Genomic DNA, 17924 nt, shown 5'->3' with positions numbered 1-17924 from the left:
TAAAAAAAAAAAAAAAAAAAAAAAAAAAAGCCCTTTCAAAACAAGAAGCAATGGGCCAGGTTGGGGATGAGCTCAGTGGTAGAACACTGGCCCAGGATATGCAAGGCCCTGGGTTCCATCCATAGTGCAGGCCACTCCAATCCCCACAGTGCTTTATTTTCCTCAAACCAAAAACCTGGCTATTATGCTGTCCAAATTTCTGCTGGCTCCGCATCACTAAAGCATGAAAATCATGCTCCTACCTCTGAATCTCTCATGCCAGGCTTCCCCAGACTCTCTGGCTCCCTGGCCCCTCACCCCACTGCACCCCAGACCTGGACCTAGATGCACTGCAACTGTGCAACCTGCAAGGAAGCCTTCAGCAAACAGAACCTTCCTGAAACTCAGCAGGCCTCCCCTATGGCTGCCACCTCAAGTGGCGGCAGCGGCAGGGGGTGGGGGTGGATTCTTGACCACTTCCTCTCGGTATTAACCGTGTCTGCCTACCTGTGCAACAAAATGCAGAAGGTTCATCCCAGGTTTGTTTGCTTTGGTGTCCGCCAATTTGAGCAAAGAAGACAGTTTAAATCCTACTGCGTTGCCAGCATATCCTCCCTAAAGAAGACAAAGCAAAAGAAAGACACTATGCATTCAGACAACAGTAAAGTGGAAAACACTAGTTTTTAAATAGTTTTGGCTTTTATTTACCGCATTCATGATATTCCCAGCCTGGAGCACCAAGTGCAGTATTGCATGCAGCTCCTCACATGACACCAGCTCTGTGAAGAAGAACACAGTGCTTGGAGAAATCTCGCCACACACAGTTGGGGCACAACCAGCTCAGACAAGCTGTGTGTAACGAATGAAACCAAAGCAAGCAGCACATTCCACATTGCACAGTGTAGGAAATGAATCGTTTGCTACAGGTAATCCTGTCCTAGCGTTTCTGTTTTTTTTGTAGAACCAGGGATCGAACTCAGGACCTTGTGCTTGCCAGGCAGGCACTGGCACCACTGAGCTAAATCTCTGGCCCAAGGTGTCCTACTGTTTAACTGGGGATTAAACATGCTGGATAGGGAAACTTCATAAACTGGTTCATAATGAAAATGCTTAGATGGTGGAAAACAGAAAGGTCTGACGAAAGGCTGTATATTATGTTACAGGAGTTAACGTTTTATTGCTTGGTAATTATTTCTTTATATGTGTCTACTCCCTTTTGAGACTGTATTTATGCAATATGAAAACTAATATCAAGCAACATTCTGCTTAGCCAATGAGTTATGAAGAGATAAAAAATAAATAGCCTGGAATGACTTGTAAATAGCTTGCAAAGCACAGGCTGCAGGGCCTGCCACCCAGAACTCTTTGCATTTTATTCAAAGTCACACATGCTTAGATTGTCTGGAAGCTTTAAAAAGGAATTTATCACTATAATATATTGTTAAGTACCTCTTTATTAACACCCAGTTAATGTACATTTATTTACGTAAGAAAAACAGTACAAGTTTTTTGTTCTTTTTAGTACCAGGGATTGAACTCAGGTAGGTTCTTGTGCTTATGAAGCAGGTGGCAGAACCACTGAGGTAAACCCTCGGCCCAACAGTTCAAGTTTTAAAATTTATTTGAAAAACTAAAAAGAAAGTCTGGTTATTAAAATTATATTATATATGAATAACAAAGTGTTAGCAATGATATTTTCAAATTACTATTCTCCAGTAAGTTTGTTATTACTTTAAAAAAACATTTGAGTCAGGCTACTTGGGAAGCTGAGGCAGGAGGACCAGGTCAAGGTAACTTGGGGGACTTAGCAATTTCAAATTTTAAAAAATTAAAAAATGGGCTGGTGATATAGCTCAGTAGTTGAGTGCCCCTGGGTTTAATCTCCAGTATGGGGGCAATATTGCATTTGGATCCCTTCCTACATTTTGTTATCTGAGAAGGCCAGCTTAGGAAGGTTACCCAGATAAGGGTAGTTTTCTTCATGCCCGCAATTTGCATTGCTCAACACAAACACATACTTCTTCCATTGCTATTTGAACAGGAAGAACAATCATTCCAAAAGTTGCAGCAATAACCTTGGTATGGGAAGAAATTTTGAAATGGCCTCCATACTGGAAAGAGAAAAATTCCTTTTCATTCTTATTGTCCTAACATGAAAAAAGCGGTGGGTCAAAGAGAAAACTTTTCTTAGCACTGGCCACAGCCACCAAATAGAAAAACAAATGGAAATACACAGTTCTATAAACACTCGATAGAAATCCAGCAAACAACCAGGAGGAATCCAGCAGGCAGCGAGGAGTGGGGCGGAGAAGAGGCCAGCATGTGAGTCTGGAAACTGAGGCCTCCCTGTCCAGAGAGATGCGAAACGCGAAATGCGAGATACTAGATGCGAGAGAGATGCGAGATGACTTCCCGGGCAGGAACTCAGAGCTCTCAAAGAGGCAAAAATGACCGGCTCCTCCTCTCCAACGGAAATGGCCCACTGAGCAGGGACTCTGGAGAACAGAGTGGAGAGAGTACCAGGGTACAGAAGCCTCGGGATGCTTGGGGGGGTCACGTCGAAGGCCCGGGAAGGAGGTGGCCGCTTCCACTTCCGGGGCTTCGGCTTCTGCTTCCGGAGAAGCCAGGCCAGCCACCAACAAACGTTAGGGGGACGCAGCAGCCTGGGCCAGGCTTTGTGCACCTCCAGTACACCCCCAACCTTTACCCCACACACTGTACACCCTACAGACCACACCTCACATGTGTACCACACGCAGAACGCTAACAGCAAGAAGAGCAAGCTGCAACGAGCTTGGTTTACTCAGATGCCTGATATGAAAGAAACTTTCTTTAATGGCAAGATAATATGCAAATTAACACTGAAAAGGAGAAGAAAATGGAGATAAACTTTAAATGAATCCTTAGTAATAGCACATTTCCCTTTTTAGTTGTATCATAAATGGGACTCTCCATGTCTAATTTCAACTGAATTTTTAAAAACCTACCAAAATGAATAAAAAGGAATTACAGGGAGGATTATGTATTTAATTACCTTTGATAGCACTTTTTAAAACTGTTATATCCGTGTATAGAGAAGAACAAGAAGGTAAAAATTCCTTCTTTAGCACCATGGCTTCAATCCGAAGTGAATAGCTGAAAAAGAAAAGTAAAACTGTAAAATTCAATGTTGGTTTCAAACTCTGACAAGGTAAAGATGAAGAAGCAGTGGGCCGTCCTTACTTTGGCACCTGAATTAAGCAGTGCAGAAAGGAATCTGCCAGGGAGAGCTTGGACACATCACCGCTGAAGGTTTTTAACTTCTTTACCTAAAGGCAAATGGGAAGGGGGTAGAGAAAAAATTGCTCATGATTAGTTTCTTTATTTAAAATGTCCTTTTAGAATCCAAGAAAAGAGACAGTCAGTGCTGAATTCAAATTAATAAAAATACAGACATTTAAAAAAAAGACTGAAAAGGACATCACATCTACCACTTTTAAATTTTTTATGGTGCAGGGTTGGGACCAGGGGGATGGAACCTAGGCAAACTCTCCTCCACTAAACTGTGCCTCAGCCCTACCGAAACTGACCCATTTGAAGGTGAGGAGCTGGTGCCACTTATGAAGGTAGAGGACATACAGTCCCAAACACACCAGAGAGCAGGAGCCACTGGACTTTCAGGTTACTAAAGGGAGGCGCTGAGAAAGGATTGGTGCCCAGGATGCAGTATTCCCCCACATCCTAAAGCAGACTCGCAATCATTGTTTGGAAGAAGAAAGAAGAGACTGAATAGTCGTTATAACATGGTCCTTTAAGTCATGAGTGAAGAAACTCTCGTTAAGTATTTTAGATATAAAGTACCTAGGCTGGGTAAGGTCTAACAGAGATTTTTGCAGTCCAATTCCACTTTACAGATAATAGTTGAGGGGATGGGGCCCTGTTATCTATCTCTCCCCCACCCCCTTTCTCTATCTTTCTGTGGTGCTGGGGATTGAATCTAGGGCCTTGTGCATGCAAAGCACATGCTCTAGCCCTGAGCCACCCTCCAGTCTGGACTACTGTATCTCGAGGGAAGAATGTGCTGGCTCTCCAGCCGAAGGTAAAAAGGAAAGTTGTCTAAACAACTAAAAGATCAAAGTTAAAATTTCCCCCAATAATGTAACACTGTTTACAGCAGTCAAGGTACAGAATCAGCCTAAGCATCTGTGAATGAAAAGACGGATAAAGAAAATGTGGCGTGTATATATGCAGTAGAAAGTTACTCAGCTGTAAAGAAGACCGAAATCCTGTCAGCTGCAGAAACGTGCAGGAAACTGGAGGATATTACATTACATAAAATAAGCCTGACACAGAGAGACAAGAACCCCATGTTCTCTCTCATATGTGGAAGCTAAAAAAAAAAAAAAAAAGGACTTGAATGTAAAATAGTGATTACTAGAGGCTGCTGACGGGGAGGAAAGTGGGTGAAGGGAGCTTGGATCTGATCGTTGTGTGCCATGTGCATGTGATGAAATACCACACTCAATCCCACTAGTATGCACAGTGTATAAATGCTAATCAAAAACAAAACAGTAAAAAACAAATTTCTTCCTACCAAAAAAAAAAAAAAAGAGGTAAAAAATAGCAAGTATAGCAGCATCCCGTTTCTGTAACTTTATAAAATAAAAGGTGTGTACCGCCCCCAACCCTTCCACGCACGCACATGCCTATCTTCGCACGACTGTGGTCAGCAAGGCCTCCCCTTCCTGGTTCTATGTTCTGCAGCACCAGGGGAGGAACCAGGGCCTCACCAGTGCCAGGTAAGTGCTCCACCAGTGCAGTACCCACCACTTTTTAATTATTCTCTTTGTGATACTGGGGAATGAACCCAAGAACTTCATTTTCAAAGATCTATAAACTGAAATGTCTACTTCAATTATTTGAAACTATGAAAAAAAAAAAGTACAGATTCACATCCTGGTATTAATCTGGTTCTTATGACTTTTTTGCAGTGCTGTCACAAGGTCTTGACCATGTGAAGCAAGCGATCTTCCAACATGTCACCAATCTTTTGTTTCTAAAATAAGGGCAAAAAAAATAGAGATTTTAAAAAGTGCATTTGCCCTATGCTCAAAGCCTCAAAGTGAATATTCCATGTTTGAGCTTCCTAAATGCAAAGGCACCCGGCACCTCTGGTTTAGCTAAACCCAAATCAGTGCCTTATTTCTGAGCTGAAAATCCCTGGAATGAATTCTGATCCCTTCTGAGCAGAGCTGAACCATTCGCTATATATGGGCAGGGGCAGAACGAGGTTGTGTGCACTGAGAGACCCTCCACGAGGCGAGAGCAGAGTTTCTGAAACTAACAGCACTGACTTCAGCTTAAAGGGTAAGAACAGGTCTTGCTAAACATGGGCTAAACTGTAACAGAGCAATGATTAATCTCCTTCACTTGTGGGAAAGGCTAAAGATGTTTATAGATCTCAGGAGAATGGTGATGGATGAGTACAGTTCTTCGTTCTATTTCAAAATGAGATTTATGTTCATTAAAAGGGATTATACCTTTCCACTGGTAGGCAAGTCAAAGAGAGGTGAACTAACCCTATAATTAGTATGCACTTCACCATTATCAAAAAGCCTTTATTAAACTTTGTTCACCACAGTTTTGCCGGCTGAGCTGAGAGACGCCCAAGGTGACCCCAGCTGTACCCAGTTTCTGTTCTGGAAACAGCTGCTCCTTAGGACCCACACAGCCACACAGGCCTCCTACACCATGTGATGCCCACTGGCTCAGGATGGCAGGACTGCCACAAACACACCACCTGGCGGAAGCCGGGCATCTCGTTTCCCTCCCAGCAGTGGCAGAGGAAGGAAGAGATTAGGGAAGCGGTGAGAGAATGCTCAATGGTAGAGCATGTGCTTAGCATGTGTGAGGGCCTGGGCTCATTCCCTGCACAGTGCGCGCACACACACACACACACACACACACAGACGCACGCGCACACTGTCTGCTCAGCCTGCTTCCAGAGAGAAAGGGAAGTGTCCAGCACCTTCGGGGCATGAGGTGGCCAGGAGGCAGCAGCTGAGGCAGGGAGAGTTATGGGGCAGGTGGCTCCTCCTCACCCCACCCCAGCGCAGGCCCACTTGGTGGGAGGACCACAGCTCTCCGGGCTCATGCTCCCAGTCACCTTCTTCCTCAGCCAGGGTTCAGCGCACACCGGAGGAAGGACGAGCCAACATCTGTGCTGAAGGGCAGAGAAATTCCTGACAACACATTAACCTTGGCTTCAGTGGACTCTGTTCGTGGAGCAGGCAGGAGAGAAAAGGGCTGTTTCCGCCTGTATGTTCGGCGTGCTGATAAGATTACAGTATTCTCCGGGAGACACCCACTCACACTGGTGCTGGGTGACAGCAGAGGTGACTAGAAGGCTGAGAGGCAGTGCGACCGAGCTGCAGTCTGTGCCCTTCCGTCTCCCCTGGGATGTGGAGGTGGCGAAGCACAGCAGAAAGAACTGATCCAGGGTCAGGGGACAGGGTGAAGCCCACCCTGCTGCCAGTGCCCAGCACACATGTGACCAGCTCTCACTTGCAAGAGCTGCAGTCCCCATCCGTAAGATGAGGAGCATCCGACAGTGTGGCAGTAAGGATCAAAGGAGAAAAATACACAAAATTATCGCTGCTGTGGCAGACTGACTTTCTGTGTGCCAGGCACTGTGTTAAGCACTTTAAATAATTATCACTTCATCTGTTTTGCCCTGACTGGTGCCTATCACAGGAGAGCACTCAGTAAACGTTCAGTGCTTGCTTGTGCTACTGGGGAGCACAGGCCTGGAGACACTGCTTAGGTACTCACTCACGCATTTAGAAGCCACATTCCTAAACCTTTCTGCCTTGGCCTCGCTTCCTCCCTGGCCCTGCCCTCTTCCTCCAGCCTCCACTGGAGACAGAAGACTTCAGGCAGCCCTGAGTCTGGGCAGTGCCACAGGCCACAGAGCTCATGCCTGAGCCTGAGCTGCCCAGTCACAGACGGTGCCAGCTGTCCCTGGCTGCCTCCCTCTACTCACAGATGCCCAGCTGGCTCAGGGAGGGACATCCGTCCCAGGGACAGGAGCGGGAGTTTCTGCTGCAGGAAGATCCAGGGCTGTGGAGAGGCAGAAATGTAAAGATGGAGAAGACTGTGACCTGCTGTCAGATACCGAGACTGAGGATGGCTGTGCGGAAGGGGGCGGGTGGGGAGAACAGCTGTGGCTGGGCGGGGCCTGTGAAGGAGTGGGGGGCCCAGGCCAGTGACAGTGGGCCAGTGCTTTGGTGGGTTCCTCATCTAGCCCTTAGCATGCTTCCTTTCCAGTTACATCCCACACACAACTCAAAAAAAGAAAAACGAGAGAGAGAGAGAGAGAGAGAGAGAGTTCTGTAAGATGTAAGGGTCTGACAGCTCATCTGCTTCCGATAACCTCTGCATTTTCTAGTCGCCTCTGAATTTTAAATTTGAAATGAAGGGATTGAGAAAATCATATTTACCCTCCAGTCTCTTCACAGCAAGAAGCTGGCAGCCTCCCTCAAGCCTAAGTCGCATTCAGCCAGACATCTAGAGCTTTGCAGAACGCTTTCACATGTACTGTCACATCTGATCCCCACTGAACAAAATGACAAGGTCACTTCGGAGTGGGCCTGAAGCGCCATACTTGGCAGGGGAAAAGCCCAGGCGGGAATGAGATTCGAGAGCAAAGACATCTTTTCTATTTTTTTTCTTTTTCTTTTTTAGGCTGACGACGGAACCCAGGACCTTGCACATGCTAGGCAAGCATTGGTACCACTGAATTACACCCCTAACCCACAAGCAAATAAATCTTTTTATAGCTCGAATTAATTAAACCTTACCCATTCTAACAAAGATTATGAAACTCCTTTTCTTTACCAAAAAAAAGCAAGATTAAAGACTGTTAAGTATATATCATATGTAAAAGTAAATTATGATCAAACGTACCTTTCTTTTAAGACTTTAAGTCTTTTCGATAACATTAATAAATGCCACTCATTAACCTGAGCTTAGGTAAATTACACTTAATTTGCAAACAGAAAACCTGAGGTAGGGAGAAAGCCTCAGGTCATTAGATAGACCTAGATATAACTAGAATCTCCAGTTACTCTAACTTCCTGCACTTGGCACTGTGAATTTAAGATGGATCAACGACAAAGCAAAAGCACAAATCTCTCTCATTATTTGTGGCACTTAAATTCCATAAATTATGTTTAGGAAAAAGAGTGGGGTGGTGGAGGGGGAGCCGACAGTACGTGTGAGGAGAGCCACTTAACAAAAGGCTGTCAAGACCTTTTGCTTATAACAATCTTCATTTTTACTTAGAAAATCTTAAAAATCTTTGTAAGACTCTATATTGTTTTATTTACATACTTATGACCACACATATTTCAGTAATTTCTCATTGAATTTTTCTTCAAAAATATTTATAAAGTAATTATTCTGTTTTTCCTTACACATAGCTCCTAACCATTCAATACTTTCAGTTCAGTCCAAACAAAATAAGTATCTTTCTGTTGTGGTGCTTTTTATCTCCCACAACAATTTCCATTTTTCGGTCAATTATGTACATGCCATGTATTTTTTTTTTTTGTACCGGGGATTGAACTCAGGTCCTTGAGCTTGCAAGGCAGGCCACCGAACCGCTGAGCTAAGTCCCCAGCTCTGTATTAACAGTATACCTACCTCTCCTAATTTATACGGCATCTTTATCCAAAAATGGTTCTTTTTTCCTTAAAGTATATGTAGTAGAGAAGTATAAAATAACCTGAGTTCACCCTAGGCAAAGGTCATATCTAGATGACGGAAAAGAAAACTCAAATTTATTGAGCTGTCATGTGCCAAGAGCCATGCAGGAAGCATCACCAGGGTTTACTCACCTTGACAACCTGATGAGGTCAGGGTCATTATTTTCATTTTACAGGTGAGGAAATTCAAGTTCACAGGAGCTAAGAACCTTGCCCAAGTTTCTCAATTAAGTCTCAGTTCGATTTGAACCAAGATTCTGTGACTCCTTCAGCCTGGCTCTCCTTGCCTGTTTACAGTCTACTTTATGTGAGAAAACTCTTATCTCTGGGCAGGACATACCTTTCCCACGTGACTTCTGACATGTCTAAAATCCTAAAGCTTTCACCATCATCCCTGACACCCAAAGCTCTCACACTCCTTACCTCTTCTGACTCAGGCAAAACCTTAAGAAATTCTCGCAATGTCTCCAATCCATAATTCTCACTCTTTCCTTGATGAATATCTTCTACAATGGACCGAGGAGACCTTGAAGAGATAATCACATTCCGTGTCACGTTTGTGGAGTGCCAAGAGGGACACCAGCCAGGGGAAATTAAAACAAACCTCCACCCTTCTTTCCAGCCCGCCTTCTTCCCACCGTGGAGGGCTCACAGCAGCTCTGCTGCAGGCAAAGTACTCAGAGTCCCTTCACCCACAAAATCTGAAAACCACCCTGGTGTATCCAGCAGCAACCACTGAGAGTCTTCTTTGGGTTCAGAAAAATAATCGCCTTTGCTCTCACGGATTCTGGTCAGCCCTCTCTTCGGAAATCTAACAGCTATTCCCTCTTGGGCCCGAGATCCATAGAAGGGGTGACACTAAAGAAGAATCTAGAGTTCCCCTGAGGTGATGGCTTCAAAGTATGCACCAGCAATTCTCTCTCATGTCAAGCCCCTGGATGCCCTTCACAGCAGCTCTGACAGACACTAGTGGGCTCCTAAAGCCAGGTGTCTAAGGGGGATCTGAAGGCAGGAGGAATGTCTCTCACTCCCACAGAACCTCTGCTTCAGTGGGCACACCCATAGATTTTGATGCTGACACCATGGATATGAATAAAGTTTTAAATGTATGCAAAAACCTTACTTTTTAAATTGTTTAAGAAATATCCCAATGTTCATGTTCCGTTTTGCATCCAGGATGGTAATCTGTAAAGAAATAGAGACATGTTAAGATTATTAAAGTACAAAGAAAAAGAAGTGGAGGGTAGATGAGAATGGAAGTCTTTCGATGTACTAATTTGTAAGAGAAATAATTAATATGTAAATCTGTTGATCAGTAGATGTGGCCAATACAGTTTTATGAATATTAAACTACCATCTCACCAAACTTTGCCATATATTTCCTTAAGTACAATAATTAAATTAGAAAATTTAAATTTAAAAATACATATATTTAAAATTATACACGTCTCTTAACATATACTTTTAAATATATGTTTTTTTTTTAATTTAAAATTTTCTCTTTGGAATAATATCACCCACACAAGCTTCAATTTGGAAACAGAGGTATTAGGGCACAAGAATCCCATGAGAGTTGAACTGAGAATGTTAAAAAGTCTGAATATACTGAAAATTGGGTCCCAACCCCAATTTACAGATGAAAAGGGACCAATACTGTTATTTTCAGAAATATCATAAAATTTGTAGAAAAAGATTATCATATGCCCAACAGCCCTTTAGGAGGAAGTAGGAAGAGTCCCACATCTTGTGTGCTGGATGGAATGTAGGGCCTCGCACCTGGTAGCCGGCCATTCTCTTCCTGCGCTACATTCCTGGCCCAGCTACTCAGGAGGTAAAAAGAAAATTCCTGCACTGTAAGATTTCACCAAGTCTAAGACACATGATTTCTCTCCATAGCTGAACGTCTCTGGAACAGGTTGTATTTACAATAGATGGCATCTTTGGACTTAGTGAAATATGGTACAGCTGTTCTAATTATCATTCAAACCCAGCTTTGGGCTGCCACAGGTGTTAACTGTTCAAAATTAGTACTTGGGAGGATTTTATCAGACTAGAAATTGGAATCTTTTGGGTTGTTATATACAGAAGCCATTTCTGCCTCTGGAAGCAAATATCCAGGATGCACAGAGGGAAGATAACCTAAAACTGCTGCAATTTTTTCCATTTGTTTTTTTGGTAAAGCAGACTTGCTAAAATAGGAATGTTGTTATAATGTGCTTCCTTTCCAAATGTACGTGATTCATTGTGAACAAAAGGGAATCAGGTTTCAGACTAAATTCCTGATCTTTGGGTTTGCTTCTAAATTTATAAGCAGCAAGACTGTTAACCAACGTTAATGTCATTTCCTGGCCATAAGGTTACAATTTTACAACAGTAGGTTGCCTTCTTTTGAAGACTAATCTTAAACAATCACATTATTTACTAACCAAGGGGTTTATTTCATGTTAACATTATCACCTGCCAGCCATAAAATAAACTCCCAGGCTGGAAAAGCAGACTCCTTATGAAAACCCTACCTAGGTGATGCAGCTCAAGTTCAGTGTGAAGGGAGGGGTGAAAGGGGAAGGAGAAAGAAAAGAGGAAAATAAAAATAAAACCTGTCAAACTAACACCCTTTAGAGAGGAAAGCTCACACCAAAAAGAGGAATCTCAATTTGTTAAAACAGAACATTATGTTCAAAATTGTAATTCATAAATTAAAAAGCCACCAGTAGGAATACGTATGTGGAGCTGATTATATACATATCTGAAAAGCTCTCTCTGCATTCACTACTGCTCAGAATGGAGAGACAACTCCTTTTCTATTTCTCACATTAAACCTCCAGCTCCTGAGTTATCTGGCCCTGACTGCAGCGTCCTCCCACCCTCTCATCCTGTCTGGCCTCCAAGTTCTGGGGCTCTGTCCACTTGGCCTAGGTCCAGAGCCATTGTTGCTGGAAAGGTGATGAAAATCATAACTCTTATTATCCCCACTAGACAGATAAGGAAACCGAGCCTCAGAGATACCGTTTTATAGCCTCCCTCCAGCTGGACTGGAACAGAAGTGCCAGCCTGGTCTCTGGGTTCCCCCTCATTGTGGTTCTTGTGAGTTTCTGTCAGCCTCCTACAGAGACGTGTGTGGTAAACGTCCTCCCACCAGCCTGGTCCCCACTTCCGGAGGTTTCCAAACGAACAGACACTGGATTGTAGAAAGCAGCCTCCCAGCTGAGTATGGTAGTGCTGCTGCAATCCCAGCATTTGGAGCCTGAGGCAGGAGTAGGTGAGTTCTAGCTCAGCCTGGGTGATTTGGCAACTCAGTGAGACCTTGTCTCAAAGTTAAAGAAAGAAGCAACCACAGTGCTTGGCCAAGTCCCCTGGTGGCCATGGAGTAATCACTTTCTCTCCAGAGCCCAGTCCTCACTGCTGAGGGGCGGCCCACCACAGTCCACCCAGGATGCCACCACCTACAGCAGCAGCAAACTGGTCTCCAGTCCCTAAGGAAAAGCCTGGGCCAGCCTCGAGACTGAGCACCTTCCAGGGAAAACAGCTCAACACCAAGAACAAACTGTGGCAGAGGCAACTGAGGCGTCCCTGGGCCGGTCCCATGCCCTCCCCGATCTCCCCAGCCTGGTGCCTGAGAAGCCTTTCTCCTGCCTTATCAAACTCGGCCCTTCTAAGCACTGCTATAAAGAGTTTGCTAAATTCCTTTGAAGAGGGCTATCACGGTGTGTGTCATTTACTCCAGCTTATCTCCCTTTCCAAACGCTGGCCAGGCTGGGCCATCTGGCAGGGGATCCATGCAGTGCTCAGTAGAGCTCTGGAATCACCCAGACGGTGGCACCTGCCTGTGGGGTTGGCCTGTGGCCTACAGGCTGCACAAGCCAAGAAGCCAGAGGACACAGACTGCCCAACAGGGAGAGGCCAATCTCACCAGTGAGTGCAGCATGCCCCCCTTCTTCCAACTGCTCCAGTCAACCTGTAGTCCACCCTCTGGACATGCAGCAGGGCCTGCGGTCCCTGAAGGCAGTGCTAATCGGCAAGACCAGGGGACAGATGGCAGAGCTCACACTACTACCAGTCCCGTAGGACGCAGGGGACAGGGACCCAGAAATGTAAGAGCCACAAGGCCACGAATGCCATTCCCGTTCTCAAGGATCTCCCACTGACGCGAACAGTGTCCCCAAAGGGCCCCCAAGGTGGCTGGGTTGTTCTGGTGTCCTCGGAGATACCGAGTGAGTAGCACTATCCCGGGACGAGGCATGAGTGGCTGCACCCCATGTCTTGCTATCTGTCCACTCTGCAAGGGCATAGCCAGGTTCCACAGCTATACTTCTGGCAGTTTCTCTGAACTTCAAAATTTGCCTCCAGGAAAAAGAAATGTTCTTTAGTTGGGGTAAACTAAAAAGGATATTTCCCGCTGTGACCATTCTTTCGTCCACATTCTGTTGAGACTAGCACATTCCCATTGCTGTGTACCCATCACCACCCTCTGTCTCTGTCTCCGGAACCCATGCATTTCACAGAACTGAAGCTCTGTACCCATCAAGCATTAAGGCCCCATCCCCTGACCACCTCCCTCTGCTTCCGGCCTCTACAAATGTCACCAAAGTACTTCTTATAAGTAGACTCATACTTTGTCCTTTTGTGACTGGCTTATTTCACTTAGCATAATGTCCTCCAGGTAGAAGAAACTTTTTTTTGGTACTGGGAGTCAAGCTCAGGTCCTTGTATTTTTGAGGAAGGTGGCAGAACCACTCAGCAAAATCCCTGGCTTTTTTTTTGGTAAAGTTTTTTTTTTGTGTGTGTGTGTGCCAGAAGAAACTTTCTAAAGCACTTGGTTTCAATATGTCAAAGGGAATTTCTTACTTTCTTAAGGGGACATGAAACAGTGGCTACCTCGATCTAATTTCTAATTCTGAAAAGCAAAAATTTATAGTCCTCTATCATTTGACAGAGATCCAGCTTTTGGTCTTTGATGGTTTTTCACTTTCTTTTTATTTTTGGTTGGCTACTGGAAACTGTCCTCCCCCACTTTTAGGGAACAAACGAGGGCCTAGTTGGAAGTTCACTTAGAAAAGTAATAATTCAAGCCAGGCATGGCGGTGTATATCTGGGAGGCTGAGGTAAGAGGCAAGAGGATCACAAGATCAAGTCCAGCCTGGGCAACTTGGGAGACCCTGTCTCAAAATTTAAAAAGGCCTGAGGATATAGTTCAGTATAAAGACCCTGGGTTAAATCCCCCAGTGCTGCAAAATCAACTGATCAATCAATCAATCAGTCAAGTACTCCATCTAGATCTAAAGGTCTGGGTCAGGAGCACGTCCCAGAATTTTGGGACAGTGCTGGGATCCTAACGATAGTTGACAATGATTCTTCCCTTATAGGGTAGGAGAATAAAACTTCACTTCTCGTAACTTTGGAGATAGCTATCATCCTTTCTTCTCCTCTTCCCTCCTCTCTTTCTCTTTCCAGTCAGCTACTTTAGTTACTCACACAATCAGTGTCCACTTAGCCTCATGCTATGGACATCACAGCAAACGACCGCTCATGCTTCAGTGTCCACGTTCTTCTGGTGAATCCCGAGTTTGAGCTCGTGACAGCGTGGACAACAGTCCCTCTCTCAGTTCTGCCCTGCTCAGTTCCCTTTAATTCCTTTTGGAGGACACCAAGTAGTGAAGGCCACCCCTGCCCCCAAGAGCTGCTCAGACTGCACAGGAGGCACAGACAAGGCTCACGCTGTGAGAGGACTGGGGGACACTTGGACACATGGAGCTTCAGGGCACTTGGGTTGAGACCAGCAGGCTCAGCAGAGACGGTGATTGTGAGCAGAGTCCTTTGGTCAAAATCCTGGCGATGCATGTGTTGTCAACAATTACTTTATCACTGCCTAATTACCATCATGTTGTCACACCTGTAATCTCTGCAAGTTCATTTTTAGGTAACAAAGACACAAAGAGGGAAGTACTTCACAACCTTGCTTCCCTCTTCTAAATGTTCAAATTTACCACTTTTTGTGCTGTTCTAAGCCCAGCCATTCCCATACCCAGATCTCCCCTATGATGCAGGAAATTCTTTTTCTGGAATAGAATGGAATTTATCTGTAATGCTGTCTAAGCCCTCTCAAGTACAAGCCAATCGCATCAAGTTAGATTGCTTCTGTGGGAGGCCACTGCAGTAGCAGGGGACAATCCTATCCTCTGGAATTACAGGCTGTGTTGTAACACGTTCATGCCGTGATTCCCGGCTCAGAACCAGGCCCTCTGCTGAATGCACTGCTCAGCATATTCCCCAGGCCACCTGATGGATGTGAGGACAATTTCTTCAACCCTCCACTTATTGCAGGGTGAGTTGGGAGATTTATGACTGATCTTTGTCAGAATATATAACTGCTGAGCTATGACCTCTTTAGAATAAATTCTGTGAGGAAAGAAAATAGCATGTACCATATTCTTTTACTGAAAAAAGTATATCTAACACTTCTGGCTGTGCTGGAGATAACATGAAATATTGAGACTAATTCTGGATAACTTCTGTTCTCTGGTGGTATACACAGAACGTGCTTGAATGGATCAGTCCAAGCTACTTATAACTGAGTGCAGCAGAGCTGCGGAATTAGTCCATCCTGTGACACTCAGCCATGCTGATTTCCTTTCCAGGATGCTGTCTCTTGGGTCTCTCCTACAAGTGCCAAAAGTGAAGTGTTCACAGCAGCATTATTCACAAAAGGAGAAGGCAACCCCCAACTGTGCATCAATGGATGAATGGATAAAGAAATACGGTACAGACACATAGTGGAATGCTATCTAGCCTTAACATTTTGGCACATGCTACAACATGCATGATGTTTAGGACATCATGCTAAATGAAATAAGCCAATCACAAAGAAGACAAATACCATGCAATTCCAGTTACATGAGGTTCCTAAGGAGGCACATTCACAGAAGCAGAGAGCAGAACGGAGTGGGCAGGGCTGAAGGGAGGGGAAAATGGGTGGAGTTTCCGTTCTGCCCAATGAGAAGACACTAGAGATGGTCACACAATAACATGAATGTACTTAATACCACTGAGAGGTGGGCTTAAACACAATTACAGTGGTAAACTCTATATATGTTTTATAATGAAAAAATGTTAGGGCTGTGGCTGTAGAGGTAGAGTGCTTGCCTAGCATGTGTGAAGCCCTGAGTCTAATCCCCAACACCGGGGGAAAAACAATTCTTAAAAAAAAAAAAATTCTTAAAAATAGAAGTTAAAGGCAGGGAAAAAAGACAGAAAAATCAACCTAAGGAGCAAGGGTGGAGGAAGGCAAGGAGAAAGACATTTTTCTAAATTTTAGTTCTAGCACGGATACACTTCTGCTCCTGGCAAGGCTGGGAAAGAACGCTCTCCCTCTCTTAGGGATTCTCAACCACAAATCTGCGCAATCACAACACAAAGCGGCGAGCTCCCCACAGCACTCTGAAATTCTCCCAGCTCTCCAGGTTCCCACAGGAGGCCTCCCCAGGGACATAGTGAGCCAATCCCTGCCATCCCAGGGCTTCCCCAAGACACAGACCCAGGCCCACAAGCACCCACCCCATCCCAGCAGCTCGAGCTCAGAGCTCAGCAAGGAGTTGGGAGACTGCGGCCAGACACGGCCCACTGTACAATAAAGAACCTCTGTTGGAAGCGGGGGCAAAGGCCAGGGTACTAAGGAAATGACTTCTCGCTCCTTCCAGTATCAAAAGGACACTGGAACGAATAATGGGACTTGGCACAGAAAGGAGAGACAGGAAAGCCTGTGTTCAGCACTGAAGAAGGCACCCCCAGTTTTGCGGACGGTTTCCTTCTCCATTTCACGTCATGGTTTATTTTACAGTTACACAACCCTAATCCCAGTGTTCCTTGCATTTTTAAAAAAGAGACTCTTAGTGAACTTAACAGGGAATCACACAACCAGTCTCACCAAGGGCCTCGAGTGAGTCAGTAAAGAGGAGTTAACATGTTCCTGAGGCACAGAGAGAAAAGAGATCAATATTGTTGGCTCAAGAACTCAATCATACATACAACGAAGACTGCATCTCTGGGGCCTGCCCACTCTGGTATCTTTTCAGCTCCATCGATGACCTATTTTCTCTGCTCCTTCGCAATAGATTAAAAAACAAAGGATTTATGTTGCTGCCTTCTCTCTCTCTCTGCCTCACTCATCCCTCCCTCCTTCCATTCTGGTATTCTTTCCTTCTAATCCCCAACTTCCTAAACTACTTCTACTAGCAAGTGAAGGTATCTTAACTACCACCAGGTGTCTAAACTAAGAATACTGACAAGTGCAAGTTTGGGTTCTGTAATAGTCAGTGACCCATAGCCCTTGGGTCACAATTTCAGTGAACTTTTTGTTATTTAACAGCTTATTTTTCCACTCTTGAAGTAACACATTTAATGTTAACTGGAAATATGCTTCTGCTCTTTGGAAGTCGCTTTTGCACCATGAGCAGAATTCAGAGATCTGAGGAATGAAGGCCACCTCAAAACACGCGCTGAGCACAAACTGGAGGGAAACCCCTACAACTCTCGAGTACGTGTTAACAAGAGGCATTTGACCCCACGCACCCCCAGCTCATTCCAGATCGCCGAGTTCAGGACAGTGGGTTTCCTTCTGTTTCAGTGGACACTGACAGTCCCACACCTGAGAGCAGCTTCTCCACACGGCAAACCACAGCAGATGCACAAGAGACAGGGTGGTGCTGCGAGGCCAGCGAGCAAGGCCTCCAACCAGTGTGTTCTCTGCCTGAGGTCGCAGTCCTCCTGGATGTCACCCGTTGCAGGGCACAAGCCCTGGCCCTCTCTTATCTCCTGACACGCCCAGCCATCTTGTGACCCAACACCGACCCAAACAGCAGCATGGGGAGTGCAATCAATATTGTAAGATGAGCCAGTCTTACCTCTTCTCGGGCCTCCCTGAAGGATGAATTCAGAGTTCCTCCTCTCTTGGGGACGGAAGACTTTGCTGTGTCTTCTCGCTGCCCAAAGAGCTCCTCAATGCTCTTTGTGTCGATCTGGAAGTGATGCTGCTCCCTGGCAGCCAAGGTCCAGATGTTGGTCTTGCCACGAACTTGCTCCTCTGGGATGGTGTTCCAATAAAAACTCCTCATTCTCTTCTTCTTCCCCAGAGAGCCGTAGCTGTTCTTCTCCTGAGAAGCAGGCTGTCCTGGAGAGGGTGGAGGCCCCCAGGGGAGCGGCGGTGGG

At 45.2% G+C, this 17924-nt stretch overlaps 1 protein-coding gene across 1 annotated transcript in view; it reads right to left on the bottom strand.

The window, feature by feature from the left end:
• Fhdc1 (FH2 domain containing 1) overlaps positions 1-17924 on the bottom strand; it is a gene marked incomplete at its 3' end in the record, with an annotated part of 33530 nt that overhangs the window by 8899 nt on the left and 6707 nt on the right. The window contains exons 3-9 of the mRNA XM_033759955.1: positions 17621-17924; positions 9847-9908; positions 9147-9249; positions 3202-3287; positions 3014-3114; positions 688-758; positions 487-594 (exon numbers count right to left, since the gene is read on the bottom strand). The exon at positions 17621-17924 is cut by the window's right edge and continues 21 nt beyond it. Coding sequence (XP_033615846.1) covers positions 487-594; positions 688-758; positions 3014-3114; positions 3202-3287; positions 9147-9249; positions 9847-9908; positions 17621-17924 — 835 coding nt within the window. The remainder of the gene's footprint in view (positions 1-486; positions 595-687; positions 759-3013; positions 3115-3201; positions 3288-9146; positions 9250-9846; positions 9909-17620) is intronic.

The sequence above is a fragment of the Fukomys damarensis genome, unplaced genomic scaffold (assembly GCF_012274545.1).
Source record: "Fukomys damarensis isolate Sample0158 unplaced genomic scaffold, DMR_v1.0_HiC HiC_scaffold_38, whole genome shotgun sequence".
In the NCBI taxonomy this organism is placed as follows: Eukaryota; Metazoa; Chordata; class Mammalia; order Rodentia; family Bathyergidae; genus Fukomys; species Fukomys damarensis.
The sequence above is the reverse complement of the archived record's forward strand: the minus strand, read 5'-3'. Positions and strand labels throughout refer to the sequence as shown.